Source organism: Argopecten irradians, chromosome 3 (genome assembly GCF_041381155.1).
Source record: "Argopecten irradians isolate NY chromosome 3, Ai_NY, whole genome shotgun sequence".
NCBI lineage: Eukaryota > Metazoa > Mollusca > Bivalvia > Pectinida > Pectinidae > Argopecten > Argopecten irradians.
In genome coordinates this window covers 42,508,918-42,526,195 of record NC_091136.1, presented here as the reverse complement: position 1 = coordinate 42,526,195, position 17,278 = coordinate 42,508,918, and the positions used below count along the sequence as shown (strand labels likewise).

The following is a 17,278-nucleotide window of genomic DNA, read 5'->3' as shown; positions in this document are numbered from 1 at the left end:
ACGATCTAAAATTATGTACTCTTGCGACAACAAGTTTTATCCTGTAGCGTTCGTTTTGTAACTTCCAGTCCATATCCGGAAAGTTGAAACCCCATTATCAATAGATGTTGCGCAAGTTGTCGTTCTTACAATTATGCCTTTTATCCGTTGATGATATGTATATGATACCTACTGAGTTTATTTCGCGCATGTTTATTTTAATTTCCACAAATTGTATTCTTGAAAAATTGTTTTCATGTATACTTCTTTTGCGAACACGCTTTGTGTATATAGTAGCCGACCTCTACCCGTCTCGTTTTCTATGTTCTTGGAAAATATGTTATATTTTACTATTTCATCTATGTTGAATTCTGCTGTAGTAAAGTTTTGCATTCTACTTTTTGATTTCACTTCTGCAATGCCTATACTATCCGCTGTAGATAATTGAGGCTTCGACGTTAAACGTTTTTGTTTGGCTTGTGACTTCGATATGCGTACGATTTTTCTCGCCCACGGTGTGTCCCGTACTTTGTATTTTTATTTCCTGACGACTGTTTTTGTTTCGATTTTGCCTCTTGTAATGATTGTTTTTTCTTCTCTCTTTCGGCTTTTGTGGGGTCGTTTCCTATTCTTATGTGCCGGTAGGTATCATTCTGGTGTAAACAAGCGATGTTCTTTAATAGATTCGTCTTGGTTTCCATAACTTTGAAGGTAACTAGAAATGGTCTTCCAGATTGTTCCTTTCCCGATGTTTCTTTTTCTTCCTCGCTTTGATACATGAAGAAGAAACATTTTTATCACGCACACAGTTTGTTTCCTGAAGCGTGCAACATGGATTCCTTGTCATCGAAATGATTTCTTTATCGAAAACAAGACGTCATTACCCATACTGGATATAATTATAATAATTGTGTATCTTAATATACGTTGAAAATAACGCTTTAATATCTGTTTTACTGTTAAGATAGAAATATAATGAAGCACGATTCATGATCATATTATAGATTTTTACTGGATGTTTCATGTATGAACGACCGATCAAAGGCTAATTCTATCAACATAATCTATAATTGTCTTCTAATTAGTTTCCAAGATATGGACGGGACGTACAAGTTATATGGCAAGTATCGCCCTTCTATGAGGTAAGAAGCGGGGATTCATATTTTCTATAGTTTTAATGAAAGCGATTATATCATATCGAATAGTTTATTAATGCTTTTGAACATTTAGGTAGCATTATATGTACGAATTTTGGGCAGTATTACATAATAAATCCTGTTCACTATTACGAAGCTATGTATTACGGTTAATTTCTATTTAATTATACATGCAGGCACTTCCAATTATAATGACTCGTTCTATCAATGATTATGCATTTATAATCTACTCAATCTACTCCTGGGTAATGTTTTAACAAATCGGAAGGCAGTTTAAGAGAAAATACACTGACCAATCGCAGGGCAGCAAGAACTTTATTTGAAGATTATAGAAAGAGCGACATCCAACTTCAAAGTCACACAGTGTAGCATAGTTCAATTTGTTTGATCAAACAACCAAATTACATGCCTATCTGTTGTCACACAGTGACAGTGTCAACCTTCAGTGTGTCTAAGATATTGTCCAGGGGTGTACATTACGACAGTGATAGTAATCCATGGAATATCGAGGATGCGTCCTATGTCCAGCTAAAGTCATGGATGGCCCTCCATAAATGTATTCTAATGCAATGTTGAGGTATCAACTTCTAACAAAAGCAGCATGGCATTAGTAAAGTGCCTTGTAACTGTGTGCTTGCTATTTGTGCTCTTCAGTAGATCACAGAATCGGAACACAAGACTTGATGTAGAGCAATGTCACAGCCAATTCCATTCCTGTTTTGGACAACAGAAAGAGAAGCTTTGTCGGTGTGACTCGCTATGCCAATACTTCGATGACTGTTGTTACGATACGAACAAAATCACTGATTTATCCTCGCAAGAGGTTCACAAACAGCCTGAGTTTGGTGACAGGACGTCTTGTATTTTTGTAAACTATGGAAAGTTATTCAATGTAAACAAGGAAGAGGGTACTTTCATGGTATCATCGTGTCCCGATTCTTTGAACGTCAAAGTAGATCTAAGGTATAAATGTGAAAGCAATGTATCTGAAAGTGATGTTACGGACAACCTTCCTGTAACTGAAAAAAATACCAATGTCACCTTCAAAAACAGACACTGTGCCAAATGTAATAAGGTACAGAACTGGGTCCCGTGGAATTTGGAAACACATTGTGGATTGGAGTCATTTTTGTACAAAGGGTTCCGAAAACCCTACGTTTCTCTGTACGAGTCTGTCCAGTCTGTCGTGCGGGATAGTGATTGTGGCTATCGCTTTGTACCGCCGGAATTTGCCAAAACCAGGACATGTTTTCGACATTTTGATTATAACGTACGGAGTGAATTACCTGATGTCACTAACTCCACATGTCATGGAATCCGCATTTTGAAACCCGTTATGTACATAAACGACACTTACAGGAATATTCATTGTGTTATTGAGACTCTAAATCTCAGTTTACACACAGTATTAGATAATATAGGATGCTTTCTTACTTCTGATGCCAATAAATTATACAATGGTCGTATAACCAAATGGACACTTATAACCGTTTTGTATATGACGTCACTGTTTAAGACGGGCTCTGATAGGTGTGACGATGAGAAGATTTACCTTTCTGATAAGGTAGGTTATATACTATTGTAACGGCAAGGATTACATTAACACATTTATGTAATGGTTGCCAGTATATTGTGAACGTTACGAAGTATTATTTAATGCGAGATTTCTCGTAAATCTAGATTTTACGAACGAAATCATGTGATACTTACCTCAAATTTACCTATGGATATTTCATTGTATATTACCGATTGGCCACAGAAAACTTCTTACCTACCCTCCAACGGATGCTGGGAGCTAAACAAACTGCAAAACTAACGCGTCCTAGCTCTTTACATCCGGGCAACTAAACACCCGTTTTCCATGTGGACGAATAACCTCAACGTAAGAGTCAAGGACACCACACTGGGGGAGGTGGGAGGGTAGGTAAGTACCATACGATTTCGTTCGTAAAATCTAGATTTATCTCATTTTACTTCAATCATCATGTGATACTTACCTCAAATTTACCTATGGAGATTCCTAAGCAGTATTGCTGGAGGAGGGAGTGTGAGTGTCTTCCAAAGCCGCTGCCAACAAAACTGCTCGTCCGAAGGACGTCTGATATTCTTTCAATTCCCTCAAATAGAACTTGGTGAAAGTAAATTTTCGATGCCAATCTGCTGCCTGTATGATGCTTTCTTTGGATGCTCCTTTTAAAGCTGCCCAGTTAGGCTCCATATCCCGAACGGAGTGAGCTCGGGCCTTAGGAACATCTGAATGACGTGCGATATCACATACCAGTCTGATGCAGTCTGTTATCCATCGAGATATTGTTTGAGGAGAGGCTGGCTTGTATGGCCTACATAGGCACCGCAACAATGCGTCTGGATCTCCAGACTCCAAGCGTCTAGATTCTTTCGCCCTCCGGTAGTATGTCATTACCCGTTTAATATTCAACAACTTATGTGAAAATGACGGAACCACCACCTCTCTTTGGAAATGGGAAGGATCATCAGCCTTTCCCAACTTTGTTGGCAAGAAAGTTACCTTGTTTGCCTGAATACGACATTTGTCGCCTATGGCAAAGTGGCTTAAGTCGCTCACTCTCCTGGCAGTTATTGCTTATAGAAGAAAAACAAACTTATATGATATCATTTTGATTGGTGCCTTCCTCAACGGCTCAAAGGGCTGGCCCTTAAGTCTTTCTAGGACTAATAGGAGATCCCATTCCGGAACTAAAGATCTCGAAGATGGCCTAGAGTTAAAGACCCCTCTCAGTAACCTTATAACTTTAGGGTGTTCGCCCACTTTGATAGCATCAATCGGATACAAGGTGTTAGACAACATGGACCGATACACACAAATAGTACGATACTTTTTGCCCTGGTCATAAAGGTCAGCTTAAAAGTTCAAAACCTCCCCTAGGGAAGGATAAGAGGAATCGATGTTCCTCTGAGCACACCAGATGAGAAAGATTCTGTATTGAGAGATGTAAACCCTCTTTGTACCCGAGCGTCAAGACGCCATGAGTAAGTCCTGAGTTGCCTGAGTAAGTCCTGTGAAACTCCTGTCGTCGAGACTCGATCCCTGAAAGAGGCCACACTATGAGCCTCATGATTTCTGGGTCTGGGTGGAATATGTCTGTTCCGGGTAGCTTGAGTAGGTGCTGGGATGTCTGAATGACCATTGGAAGATCCTCCAGCAACTGGAAAATGATTGGAAAACAAGGTCTCCTCGGCCACCTTGATGCCACCAGAATTCGACATTGTGATCTTTGAATGAGACTGAGGACTCTCCGGATCAAGGATATTGGAGGGAAGGCATGCCCTAGAATTCCCTCCCAAGACATGGATAGACTGTCTATCTGCAGGGCTGCTTGGTCTCTCGCCCATGAGCAATAGGTCGGTAATTTGTGGTTCAGATGAGACGCAAACAGATCCACCATTGGGCGATAGAATAGGGAGAATACCACTCTGTTCGTGACAATTTGTTCTTTTGGCAACTCAGAGCGTCTGCTATCACATTCCGTACTCCGTCAATGTGAGTTGCCCTCATTGTAATTTGCATGGTTATAGCCATCTCCCATAGTTGGACTGTAAGGAGGCACAGCTGGGGAGATACTATCCCTCCCTGACGATTTACATATTGGCCTACTGTGATGTAGTCCGATCTTATCAGAACTGTCTGACCCTGCCATTCCTGATCCCATTTCTGAAAGGCCCGAATCACAGCAATCAGTTCCAACACATTTATGTGATAACCTGATTCTACTTGGTTCCATGTGCCCTCCATTGTTTGATCTTGCCAGTGGGCACCGTATCCTGCCATGGATGCATCGGTTACCACCGCAACCTGTTTCGAGAGGCCAGATGATTCCTCCCTTTCTCCATTTCGATGGACTTGCTCACCACTCTAGATTCTGACAAGCCCATTCGTCCACCAGGACAATTTTCGTCATGGCAACCTTGTGCGAACGCCAATTCCTCAGGAGAAACAACTGAACACCTCTCATGTTGAGACTGGTCAAAGGTACAAGATCTATCATGGATGCCATGTGGCCCAGAATCTCCAAGATAGGCTGAACAGCGGAGTAGCCCTTTGCTCAAAGGTCTTGGGCCAGATGAGCTATGATCCTCTGTTCTACTTGACAGAGCCTTTCTGTCACTGTGTTGAAAACATCCCCTCTGTACGTGAATTCCCTGCTTGGATTCACCTAAGATTTCTCTACTGATATTATCCATCCTAAATTCTGCATAGTGGTCCATACAAGTTTGGTGTCTGACGCCAACTGGTGTGGACACTGGTCTAATTGGAGGCCGTCGTCCAGATAGAACAGAATCCTGATGCCCAGTGTATGAAAGTGGTCTCTAACACTGGTGCTAACACCTTGCAGAAAACCCGTGGCGCTGATGAAAGGCCAAAGGGAAGGGCTGAAAACTGGAAATGGTCGCCCTTTTAGCAGAATCTGAGAAATTTCTGATGACATTCTCGAATTGGGATGTGATAGTACGTATCCTTGGGATCCAGTGAAGTTGCAAAGGAACAGTTTCACTGATCTTAGAAAATTTAACTTGAAACCTTTTCTCATTACGTAATGATTGAATGGTCTCAGGTTTAGGATAGGTCTGAAACCACATGTTTTCGTTGGGGTAAGAAAAAAAACGTGCTGTAAAAAGCCTGCCCCCCCCCTCTCGTCTGGAGGCAATGAGCAAATTACCTATTTCTGAAGCAGCGTCAAAATTTCGGACTCTAATGTCTCTGCTGCCTGTGGGTTTGAGGAACGGAGGTATTTCTGACTCCGGCCCCTTTTGGTGGACCGGATAAAAACTCTATCGTATAACCCTTTTCTATCACCTCTAAAACCCACGAGTCTTGAGTAATTTTTGGCCCATTCCGCCAGACAAAAGCTCAACCTTCCTTTCATAGCATGCGTCTCCTGAGGCAAATTGCTAAAATTTACGAAAAGAACAATTGTTTCTCTCTTCGACGGAGGCCGGTACTCAGTGTCCTCCCTCCCTTTTTTCCACTCTGGGTCTGCTGATTGGGTTTTAATTTTCCCTGACCACGGTCAGCACAGGGAGGTTTAGGAGGATACCTTGGACCACTGGAAGGGCCCGAGCCACTTGCTCCCTTAGTACTTGAGGGAGGATTCTGGTTTCGATTCGTTCCCTGATCATTCGAGGCGGCCCGCCTAGGACTGTTAAAACGCTTTTTATGTTTTTGAGGGACCTGTCTACCCAACAAGCTCTGGGCACTTTTCTGAGCCTTATTGTGTCCACCACTTCTTGAATACCCTCACCAAACAACCATTGGGGATCAAGGGGCATTGACAAAATCTCTGATTTGAAGGCTGTAGAGGAAAGACCAGAATTATCTGGGCTCTCATAGCATAGTGCTGAATGGCAAAGGCCCTGCCCATTAGGTCAAAGACATCTTGAGACGCCAGAAACGTGTCGGCTAGTGTCGCCTTCGCTTTCGCCGGGTCCAAGGTCTCAGGAGGGGCAGGTAACTCTGACATTACATACCCCAATCCTTGCTGAAGTAATGCGTAAGCTGCCATACCAGTGATGAGAGCCCGTTGTACATGTACCAAGCACAAACTTGTATCTAGTGTCTCTCCAGAAGGTGAGATTACTACCCCCTTATTCTGATAGAGAGCCTGTTTCTTAAGATCTTTCTTTCTCGGAAACACTGGAACAATGTCAGGGGAGGTCAATATATCAGATGTGGTGTTATGTAAAGGGTATATACAAACTCTTTATTTCGGCTGGGCCCTCAGCTTAGTAGGAGCTGGTGTGCACAAGGACGACTTCAGAGATTCTCTCTGAGAATGGTCCAGACATAGTTTAGGGGTATAATCATCGTCCACCCCTTGAACCACTGATGCTAACCCAAACATTTTGAACAACCCAGATGTCTCCAAATCTTTGGGTTGGATTTTGAGGGTACACTGGGCGCTTTAGCCTTCAGGTACAAGGAGCCGACTAAGTTAGCGCCGTGACTGGTGTCTGACTCTCGTGGTCCCCGGACCGGGGCCGAGACCTTATGGCTTTCTCGAGATGTCTACTCTCCCGATCTGGAGAATCATCTCTACCGGACGAATCATTGCCATCCCCTAGCTGGGATGCCGAATCGTCTTTCTTCCGTTTCGGCCCACGAGGAGACTCCACGTGGGCCACGCCTACCCCCTCTCCCCGCCGATCTGCAGGGTCATCGGGAGAAATAAGTGCATCAGAACTCATAACAGCAGTTAAAGACAATATGCCAATTCAATTCAATGCAAAAAACTACGCGAAAATCGACAGTAAGTCAAATATGAGCAAATCGGTTTACCACACGTGTTACCACAATGGCGACCACAGGTGTTTAGTTGCCCGGATATAGAGAGCTAGGGCGCGTTCGTTTCGCGGTTTTTTTTTTTAGCTCCCAGCATCCGTTGGAGAGTAGGGAAGAAGTTGTGGCCAATCGGTACTATACAGGGAAATATCCATAGGTAAATTTGAGGTAAGTATCACATGATGAGTGAAGTAAAATATCAAAGTTATATGTGCCTCATACTCAAGAATCAAAACGAACGTTTAATATGTTAATTATAACTATTGATCAATATTTTGAGAATAACAATACTTTCAATGCAAAGGTTTTAATTTTACAAATAGGAACTCAAAATGATTCTACAGTACAGTGAAATGAGAACATACAACAAGACCATAAAGCCTAGTTGTGGTTAACAATTTCATTTCACATTTTTACAGTATTATTATTATTTGTAAAGAGATTCATGTCATTCATCAAAACAAACCTTTACGTTGCACTACATTACTAGTTTAATTGATTTACATTTTCTGTAGGGAATGTGTCACCGACTGTATTGTCCCATCAATACAGTACCGTATGGAGGCGGGTGTCGCAATGTTGTATCTTCTACTGATGGCAAAATCTTAGACCTACTGTTTGATGCCAACGAGGTATTAAACTTGAAAACGTCCAATATAGTTTCAGCATTCAACCATTTGCTACGCAACATATTGGCACTACTTGGCGATTGTAATAGTTATCCAGGACAATTGTATGTAAAAAAAAAGATGGTGGTAGATGTGTTTCTGGGTAAAAATATAACGACTAATAAATCTTGTTCATTTGCCAGAGTTAGATTTCCTTTAAAGAGAGAAGGAGGCGAATCATCCTGTACTACAGAACAGGAAAAATATCTGGTATTTAAAGCTGCAGAACACTACAGAAAGACATTTTACCCTGGACACACTATTATGCACGTCAATGACGTCACCGAATCTACCTGTAGGACAAAATTGACTTTAAGTAACCCTATGTACATTATGGATCAGTATTGGAGCGGAACTTATTTACCCTGTCCAGCTGTGCATGTAAACGTCTTCGGAGGGAACACCTCGGACTTGACTCACTTACAAAAGACTTCTACAGGAAATGTGTTCTTTGATCTAAATGGAACACTTATCGATCATTCAGACATTGTATATTACAATAATGAATTTTATCTGTGTGTTGCTACATATTTATCAAAATATCAGAAATTGTCCGGTGTGACTGTTATTGTGATAGTATGTAACAGTTTATCTATATTGGGATTGATCTGCTGTCTGGTACGATATGGTGTCATTCCTGTCATCAGGGATGGTAAATCAGGGATGGTAAATTTGATCTGATATTGATGATGTTTTCCTTTTCCTTACTTTACCACGTTTCGCTTTTAGTTGTATATTTAAAGAAAGTAAGCCTATTTTGTGAGTGGTTCGGCATGCTTCATCATTTTGCGTGGTTCGGCTGCTTTGTATTCTTGTTCCTGTGTTCATATCGCTTGTATGAAGAAATAAGAAATCCAGACAGGTTCGCCAGTTCTGAAAAGTATGTACAGTATGTTTGTGTCGGTTTAGCTGTGAATGTTTTCATTGTTGTATCTACAAAACTTATTAGCGTATACCATACATCGTCAGAAAATTGGTATGGCGGGGAAATGTGTTTCATTACGAACACGTCGGTCTTATTTCTCACTTTTATCCTTCCCATATCTTTTATGTTGTATGGAACACGAATTGTATTTGGTAGAATAATAACTTATACATTGACGAGCTCCGTGTCATCCCCGTCTAGGAAACAAACATCCAAACTGATTGTATTCATGGAGATTACAGTGCTCCTGGTATGTATGTGGATCTTTGAAATAGGAGTGTTGTTATATGAATCTGATATAATGTTAACTATATTTGAGTATGCAGCAAGCCTCCACGGAACAGTCCTGACGGTAAGTCTCGTATGTAATTATTGTGATTGGAAATAAAGATATGGAACGACGGCAAGGAACGCAACGAAATACTTATAAATCACCATATTTTGTCTACTATTACACTGTAGTTGAATTTTGTTTTGATGGAGATTCAAATAGTTAAAATTAACTTTTTGACTGTAATGTCAAAATAAAATAATTAGGCATGAATACAAGAAATTATGTTGTTACGAAAAAAATATTTGTTTATACATTGTAGTAGTGTATGCAGTCTAAAGAAAACAGTGTTATTTGTTTGAATACAACAATTTATTTATATGGCAAGTGTCTGAATGTTATAGAAAAATATATTAATTTGTTTTGGCGAAACTATGTTGTAATTCTTTTATCTATATTTAAAACAACCTTGAACACTTTATCTAGGAGCGCTGAAATATTGAACCAAGGCATAACAGACAGTTATATGTTTTACTTTTACATTACTTCTATTAAGATCATTTATTATATGGCATCGCCTATTTCACCCATACTTTAATCATTGTAGTACACATATTGAAATGAATTATAATCTGTATCAAAGTTGTATGTTGCAGGATTCATGTGTAGACGAACGTCTAATTGGTCGTTTTTTCAACATTGTTTTTGGTTGTTTCAGATTCTACATTTATATGACTACAGTGTATCTCTAGAAACACAGTAAAGGTATTGTCAAACAAATCTGGGTGACCATTCTATAGGAGTAATAGTATCAATGGAAATATTTTCCTCATAGATATATACAGTGTATATTATATATTGCAATTCAGATTGTCAGATTTAAATTAGTATTGATTGTAAAAATAGATTTCAACAGAATCCACCTAACCCAAGCACCAAACATGGAACTATATATATGGTTCAGGGGTTTTCGTTTCCTAGTCGCATATGTCGTCAAATACCTAGGCAAAAGTTGTCGTGTTTATCATTTCGATCCAAGGAAAGATAACTCCTATAACATAAATAAGACGAGTATTCTCAATCAGCCGGTTTTTGTTCTATGTTAATAATCATGCAGCAAGTCAGTTATTGCATGAATTCTCGTTAATCGGGACTTATTACACCATCGTTTCCCTCGGGTAAAATAAATCCCGTATTACACGAAAGCCGTGCAATAAGTCTATAGCTACTGTTGTAGCGGAAAAGATATCACCTTCTGACTGACTTTTTCCGCTACTGCAAAGCCTCTCTATAAAGGTATGGGAAACCAAATCAGGTACGACCAACCATCGATTATGTCTCGTCAAAAATATTCCGATCAAACACGGCTTTGACACATACCTTGATGTTAGATGGGAATGCTATTCTAGCTGTAGACGTCGAGTTTTTAACTTTATCTCCATTATTTAATCAGATAGATGCATTTGAATCTAATGCTTGTCATCTAGATTTTGTGCAATCCTATAAAAAAATGCTTTTATATCCGGTTTGCTGTTACGCTTAAAATTACCTTGCTTCAGTGATACATATCAAATCAAGGTTTATTATTATATTAAAATGTTTTGCTCCATGTTTGACAAATAAAAGGCAAATAATAGACTTCTTTTAATTATGTGTCTGTGTACGTCAATAAAAATCTTTATGAAGGCCATTATATATCTTATAACATTTTATTCTTTCATTTTGGTATGTACACTGTGTTTGTAATCAATTTAGTTTTAAAAAAATAATTTCAAATATGAAAAGTCCTATTACCTACAGTATAAATGGATCGGTCACCTTTTTGACTAATTTTGACTATGACACAGACGATATCAAGCTTCATACACATGTGACAAAAGCAGCATGACATGATATTTTATTCCTTATTTAAAATAAACAATCTTTGAAACTTTTTTACTGTAAAAAAAATCCGGAAAAAATGATTAGGCATACATACATGAAATGATGTTGTCAAGAAATATATATAAATAGTTTAAAGTACTGTATGTAGTCTAAACAAGTTAGTTTTCCTTAGATTATTTGTTTGAATACATATAACAAATGTCTGAATGTCATATTTGTAAGAAAATGATTAGGCATACATACATGAAATGATGTTGTCAAGAAATATATATGAATAGTTTAAAGTACTGTATGTAGTCTAAACAAGTTAGTTTTCCTTAGATTATTTGTTTGAATACATATAACAAATGTCTGAATGTCATATTTGTAAGAAAGTATAAATTTAAGGAGACAAATTGTGAAAGCAAGTCATATTTTTTAATCTATATTTGAAACAACCTTGATTAACCTTTCAAATTTTGAATTATTTATTTTCATCCCAAACAAAAGTCACAATGAATGTAAAATAAAAGGTGTGAAACTTAAATAGAAATGTTATCAAGCATCCCGCCCTATCAACACAATTTTTATATGACTTAATATTGATATTGCTAATGAAATATGAATATATTCATGTGGAAATATACATATTTATCCTCAGTTCGACTAGTTCACTCTATTAATAACCATTAGGTTATTGGGCTATTATATGATATATATGTAATTGTGCAGTTGGACATTTTTAGATTTCATTTTGAGATGATGATATTGAAGGCCATAACATATATACTAAATCATGTTCCATCCTTGTTTTATGAGATTTTAGTGCCTAATCATTTTGCTGCACTATGCAGTATTGCGTTATAAATCATGGTTCACGTTTTGTTGAAACAGTTTGATAGTGTTATACTAAATGTTTCATGTATAAAGGACAAATTCACATACGTTGTAATCTTTATTTCATTCATATAAAATCCATATCAATATACAATTTACACCAATCTTATAAAAACTGATATTAATCCGTTTTCATCAATACATCTGATATTATTTATAATCTTATGTTTAACGTGAAATATGCTCTTATTATGGCTTTGAAAATTCTAACTTTTCATTGGAAATTAAATTATTCACTTTTTTGTATGCACAAGATTGAAATAAATCTTGTGATGACCTATTAATCTATCTGCTACTGTCTCTGTCAGATATAGGATCTGCTGGTGGCTGACTGGTCTACTTTCTAATGAAATGGAAATAAGTTTATCAATGTTAACGATTCTTCTATAGGCATCGGTAATAGTTTAACATGTAGTCTAAACAATTAGTTTTCACAATTTCAAGAATGGATTGAAAAATGTGGAATGTCATATTTGCCACAATATGGATTAGGCATACATACATGAAATGATGTTGTCAAGAAATATATATGAATAGTTTAAAGTACTGTATGTAGTCTAAACAAGTTAGTTTTCCTTAGATTATTTGTTTGAATACATATAACAAATGTCTGAATGTCATATTTGTAAGAAAGTATAAATTTAAGGAGACAAATTGTGAAAGCAAGTCATATTTTTTAATCTATATTTGAAACAACCTTGATTAACCTTTCAAATTTTGAATTATTTATTTTCATCCCAAACAAAAGTCACAATGAATGTAAAATAAAAGGTGTGAAACTTAAATAGAAATGTTATCAAGCATCCCGCCCTATCAACACAATTTTTATATGACTTAATATTGATATTGCTAATGAAATATGAATATATTCATGTGGAAATATACATATTTATCCTCAGTTCGACTAGTTCACTCTATTAATAACCATTAGGTTATTGGGCTATTATATGATATATATGTAATTGTGCAGTTGGACATTTTTAGATTTCATTTTGAGATGATGATATTGAAGGCCATAACATATATACTAAATCATGTTCCATCCTTGTTTTATGAGATTTTAGTGCCTAATCATTTTGCTGCACTATGCAGTATTGCGTTATAAATCATGGTTCACGTTTTGTTGAAACAGTTTGATAGTGTTATACTAAATGTTTCATGTATAAAGGACAAATTCACATACGTTGTAATCTTTATTTCATTCATATAAAATCCATATCAATATACAATTTACACCAATCTTATAAAAACTGATATTAATCCGTTTTCATCAATACATCTGATATTATTTATAATCTTATGTTTAACGTGAAATATGCTCTTATTATGGCTTTGAAAATTCTAACTTTTCATTGGAAATTAAATTATTCACTTTTTTGTATGCACAAGATTGAAATAAATCTTGTGATGACCTATTAATCTATCTGCTACTGTCTCTGTCAGATATAGGATCTGCTGGTGGCTGACTGGTCTACTTTCTAATGAAATGGAAATAAGTTTATCAATGTTAACGATTCTTCTATAGGCATCGGTAGAACACCTCAATTAAATCACAATTTCAAGAATGGATTGAAAAATGTGGAACAATGCCACAATAAAGATCTGAGTTTATTTGGTAGCTATTGTTCAAGTCGAGCAAATATTTTGAATTATGAATATATTGCACAAACATTCTTGAGTCTAAAATTGATAATTATGAAAAAGAATTACCGCTTTCAATTGATTTTGCAAAACCTTTTCAGGAAAGGTATAACACTCTGACTTATAATATGATTGAATTATGCAGGGTCATATGTTCTTGTAAATAACACAATCAAGAAAAACTTGATTCAATATCACGAATCAATATTGCACAAAGGCATTTATGTCTAAGAGCTATCTATATAGATCCTGATATTACATTGCCCATTTAACATTATATGATTTATGCATAATGTACTTATTTTGCAATGCGATATGTGTCATGATTTCTGTGACTTACATTGTTTGCTTCATTATATTTTAGTTGAAATGATAATATTCACTTAATAATCCATATGAAAGATTAATGACAATTACTACTTGTTGGAAGAAATAGGAAACGAGAGGTTCGCCAGTTCAAGTCCAGTATGATTATATATTGTCTACATCATCAATGTTGTCATCGTTGTATCTACAAACCTCGTTGTACATGTATAGTCAGGGAATTGGTATAGTGGTAAAATGTGTGTTATTTTTTTATGTGTTGTATTGTATTGTATAAATCTAGAATTGCGTTTGACCGAATACTACCTTACACGTCGACAAGGTTAGTATCCAATCCACACAATAAAATATGTGGAAACTGATTGAAATTACAAGGCTTTTGGCATACATCTGGATTTTCGATTCTGTGGTGTTATATGGGTCTAGCCTTTTACTATATTAAAGAATATAACAAGTCTCCAAGGACTGTTCGAAACAATAATCTTGGTATTTGAAGCAGAGCCTGATTGTAAAGATATGAAGGCAATGTTATAAACCAAATTATTCTCGTGTATTGTATTTAAGGCTTGTCTTTTCACAGATTATCAAAGGAGCAGAAATTACCACTTTCATATAGACTGTGGTGTGATCGGCCAGGGGACAGAACCCATAGTCTTTTTATCAGTGACTAGCGCTCAACTGAAGGCGAAGAGTGAGCCGGTGTCAAGGGAGATATTAGGAAGAAGGTCTGGTATCTAGTCGCCTTTCATGCAATAGGGCAACAAGTACAATTCTAACATCTTACTTGTAGGGGCAGAATTATGCTGCATATTGTATGCTATTCAGAACAGGCATTTTTGTCTGGGCTCTGATTTCACAGGAAAAATGCAAAAGGGAAAATTTGATGTTTTCACTGTTTAAAGATGCTCCACCGCCGACAAATATTATTTTTTTCACTATAAAAAACAGGAGCAGGCGATTTAGTATTTTTCTTCAGTTACAAAAAACTACTTACTTTACACCATTGCCACCATTGAAAAGTTTGAGCTTCTTATTCTATGTCAAGTTAAAAATATGAAAAATAATTAATTGCATCCCGAAAAAATTCAGACGCACTATATCCTATATGGAATGATGTACTGATTGCGCATGCACAAAAGGCAAAATGAAAATAACTATATTATTTTTTGTGTTAATTAGACATACATACACACGATTGAACACCAATTATCGTTCAAATAATGAATATCATTTATGCTCTGTCGGCGGTGGAGCATCTTTAAGTAAATAATGGAGTAGAAATGATTATTTTATTGTTTTGCCTGCGAATTATCTAAAAAAGTATATGAATTACAGTTCAAAGCACAGATGAAAAATTTTAAAAAGTCACAGTGACCTAGTTAAACATTTGTTCTATTTTAGATTAAAAAACAAACAAACAACGGTTTTGCTGGAAACTTTCTAATGATTTGATATCTTGAGACTGATATTTAGTACTTTATGTGGATCTGAACATTACCTGATTATTACGATTACATCCTAGAGTCACATGGGCTAGGTGACGGGGACAAATTAAATCAACTACTGGAATTCCCTTGTTTAAAGCAGGGTTTGCACTTATTTAAGTTTGTTTCATGAGAGAATCTCAAGCAACACATACACTACAAGAAGCATCATAAATGGCGACTAAATTTGGAAATTTATCTTCGTTGCTACCTAAACGCTTATTTTTCATCCATTTTCCAGCTTGAGATTGATGTTTAGCACTATGGATGTGGACATAAGCTGCTCCATATGATTACATCCTAGGGTCACATGGGATGGGTGACTAGAATAAATTAGGCCATATTCAATGACTGGAATCGTCTGTCAACTAAGTATTTTTTTCATGTTTACATCAGGTTAATTAAGTTTATCATATGGAAATCTCAATCAAAGTAGAATATTAGAACTGTGACTTCAGTCCCACTGCATGATAGTAAAAGACGACTAAATCTGGAATATTTATCCTCTGTTACCTATAAGAAAATATATTGGAGTTTTGTCCCACGTTAAATATTACAGATGAGGCTTCTTTCTCATCATCACTTCTCTGTCAATGCAAACCAGTTATTATCAAAGAAATACATTCTCACATTGTTATATATGTTTTGCATGTGAAAGCCAGATCCCAATGTAGTCAGCTTTCACGATAACAACTTAATGCAATGCCAAAATGTGTTGATTGCTATTCTCTCATAACAACAAACTTTGATAATCCAAAAACCCGATTTAACATGGAAAATCCAGAAGATGCTAAGTTGACAGACCTATTTATCTCCTTAACCCAGCCCATGTGACTTTAGGATGTAATCATGTTAATCAGGTAATGTAAGAGATATTCTGAATAGCATCCAACAAACCTTAAGGTATATTCATGCAAGACAATTCGCTTATCACCGAATGACTGTAAATTCGACCTAAAGTGATATCCCTCCTTTGCAGATGATAAAGATGACGGCTGTCCTACTGCATCATCGTAAAAGGCGACTAAATATTGAATATTTGTCCTTGTGGTTACCTATATATGAAAATATATTGGAGTTTTGTCCCACGCAAAATATTATAGATGAGGTTTGTTTCTCAACATCATTATTCAAAGAAATACATTCCCACATTGTAGATCTACAATAATTACTGAATACGTGTTGTTTGTACGTTAGAGTCATATCCCAGATTTAGTCGCCTTTTACGATAGGTAACAACAGTTACTTAATGCAAAAGTGAAAGTGTTGATTGCTTTTAAGGATGAAGAGAGGGGAGTATGCTGAGTAAGGAGTGTGACATGATGGGCTTTTAAGGTCCCATACTCTGCAGCAAGCGAAGAGCAAAATGTAAAGGCGAAGTGCGAGACATTGTAATCCCAACTCAAAGGGCAAGATTCTGTCAAACACGACGTTTGTCAACTGAAGAATCTATACAGAGGGTTGAGTCTTACATTGAATGAATGACATCATATAAGTGTCCGTCCTAGGTAACATATAAGTGTCCGTCCTACAGGTAAGGTATCATGTGCTACTCAATCGCATGCTTGTTAATGGCATTGGAATTCATCTTCTTCTTTGCTTCTCCCCCGACACTGCTTCACCTTTGTCGTGGAGTTGAGCACCCAACCCTGTGAGGAATACTTTTGGTTCTGTCCTCAGACTAAGACAAACCTTAGGTATAAAAATGTTCAACATAGAGTGGGTGAGATGACAGGGCGTGTTGTTCGATACC

The 17,278-nt window shown here is 36.9% G+C and overlaps 1 protein-coding gene across 1 annotated transcript; it reads right to left on the bottom strand.

The window, feature by feature from the left end:
• Positions 1-4,533: 4,533 nt before the first annotated feature.
• LOC138319684 (uncharacterized) lies at positions 4,534-4,944 on the bottom strand. Its single transcript, XM_069262830.1, has one exon. It carries the CDS (start codon positions 4,942-4,944, stop codon positions 4,534-4,536), a length of 411 nt encoding a protein of 136 aa, XP_069118931.1.
• Between the last annotated feature and the right edge of the window lie 12,334 nt (positions 4,945-17,278).

Excerpts from the sequence above, each read along its gene's own strand:
- LOC138319684 (XM_069262830.1), bottom strand. The coding sequence starts at position 4,944 with ATGGCAGGATACGGTGCCCACTGGCAAGATCAAACAATGGAGGGCACA.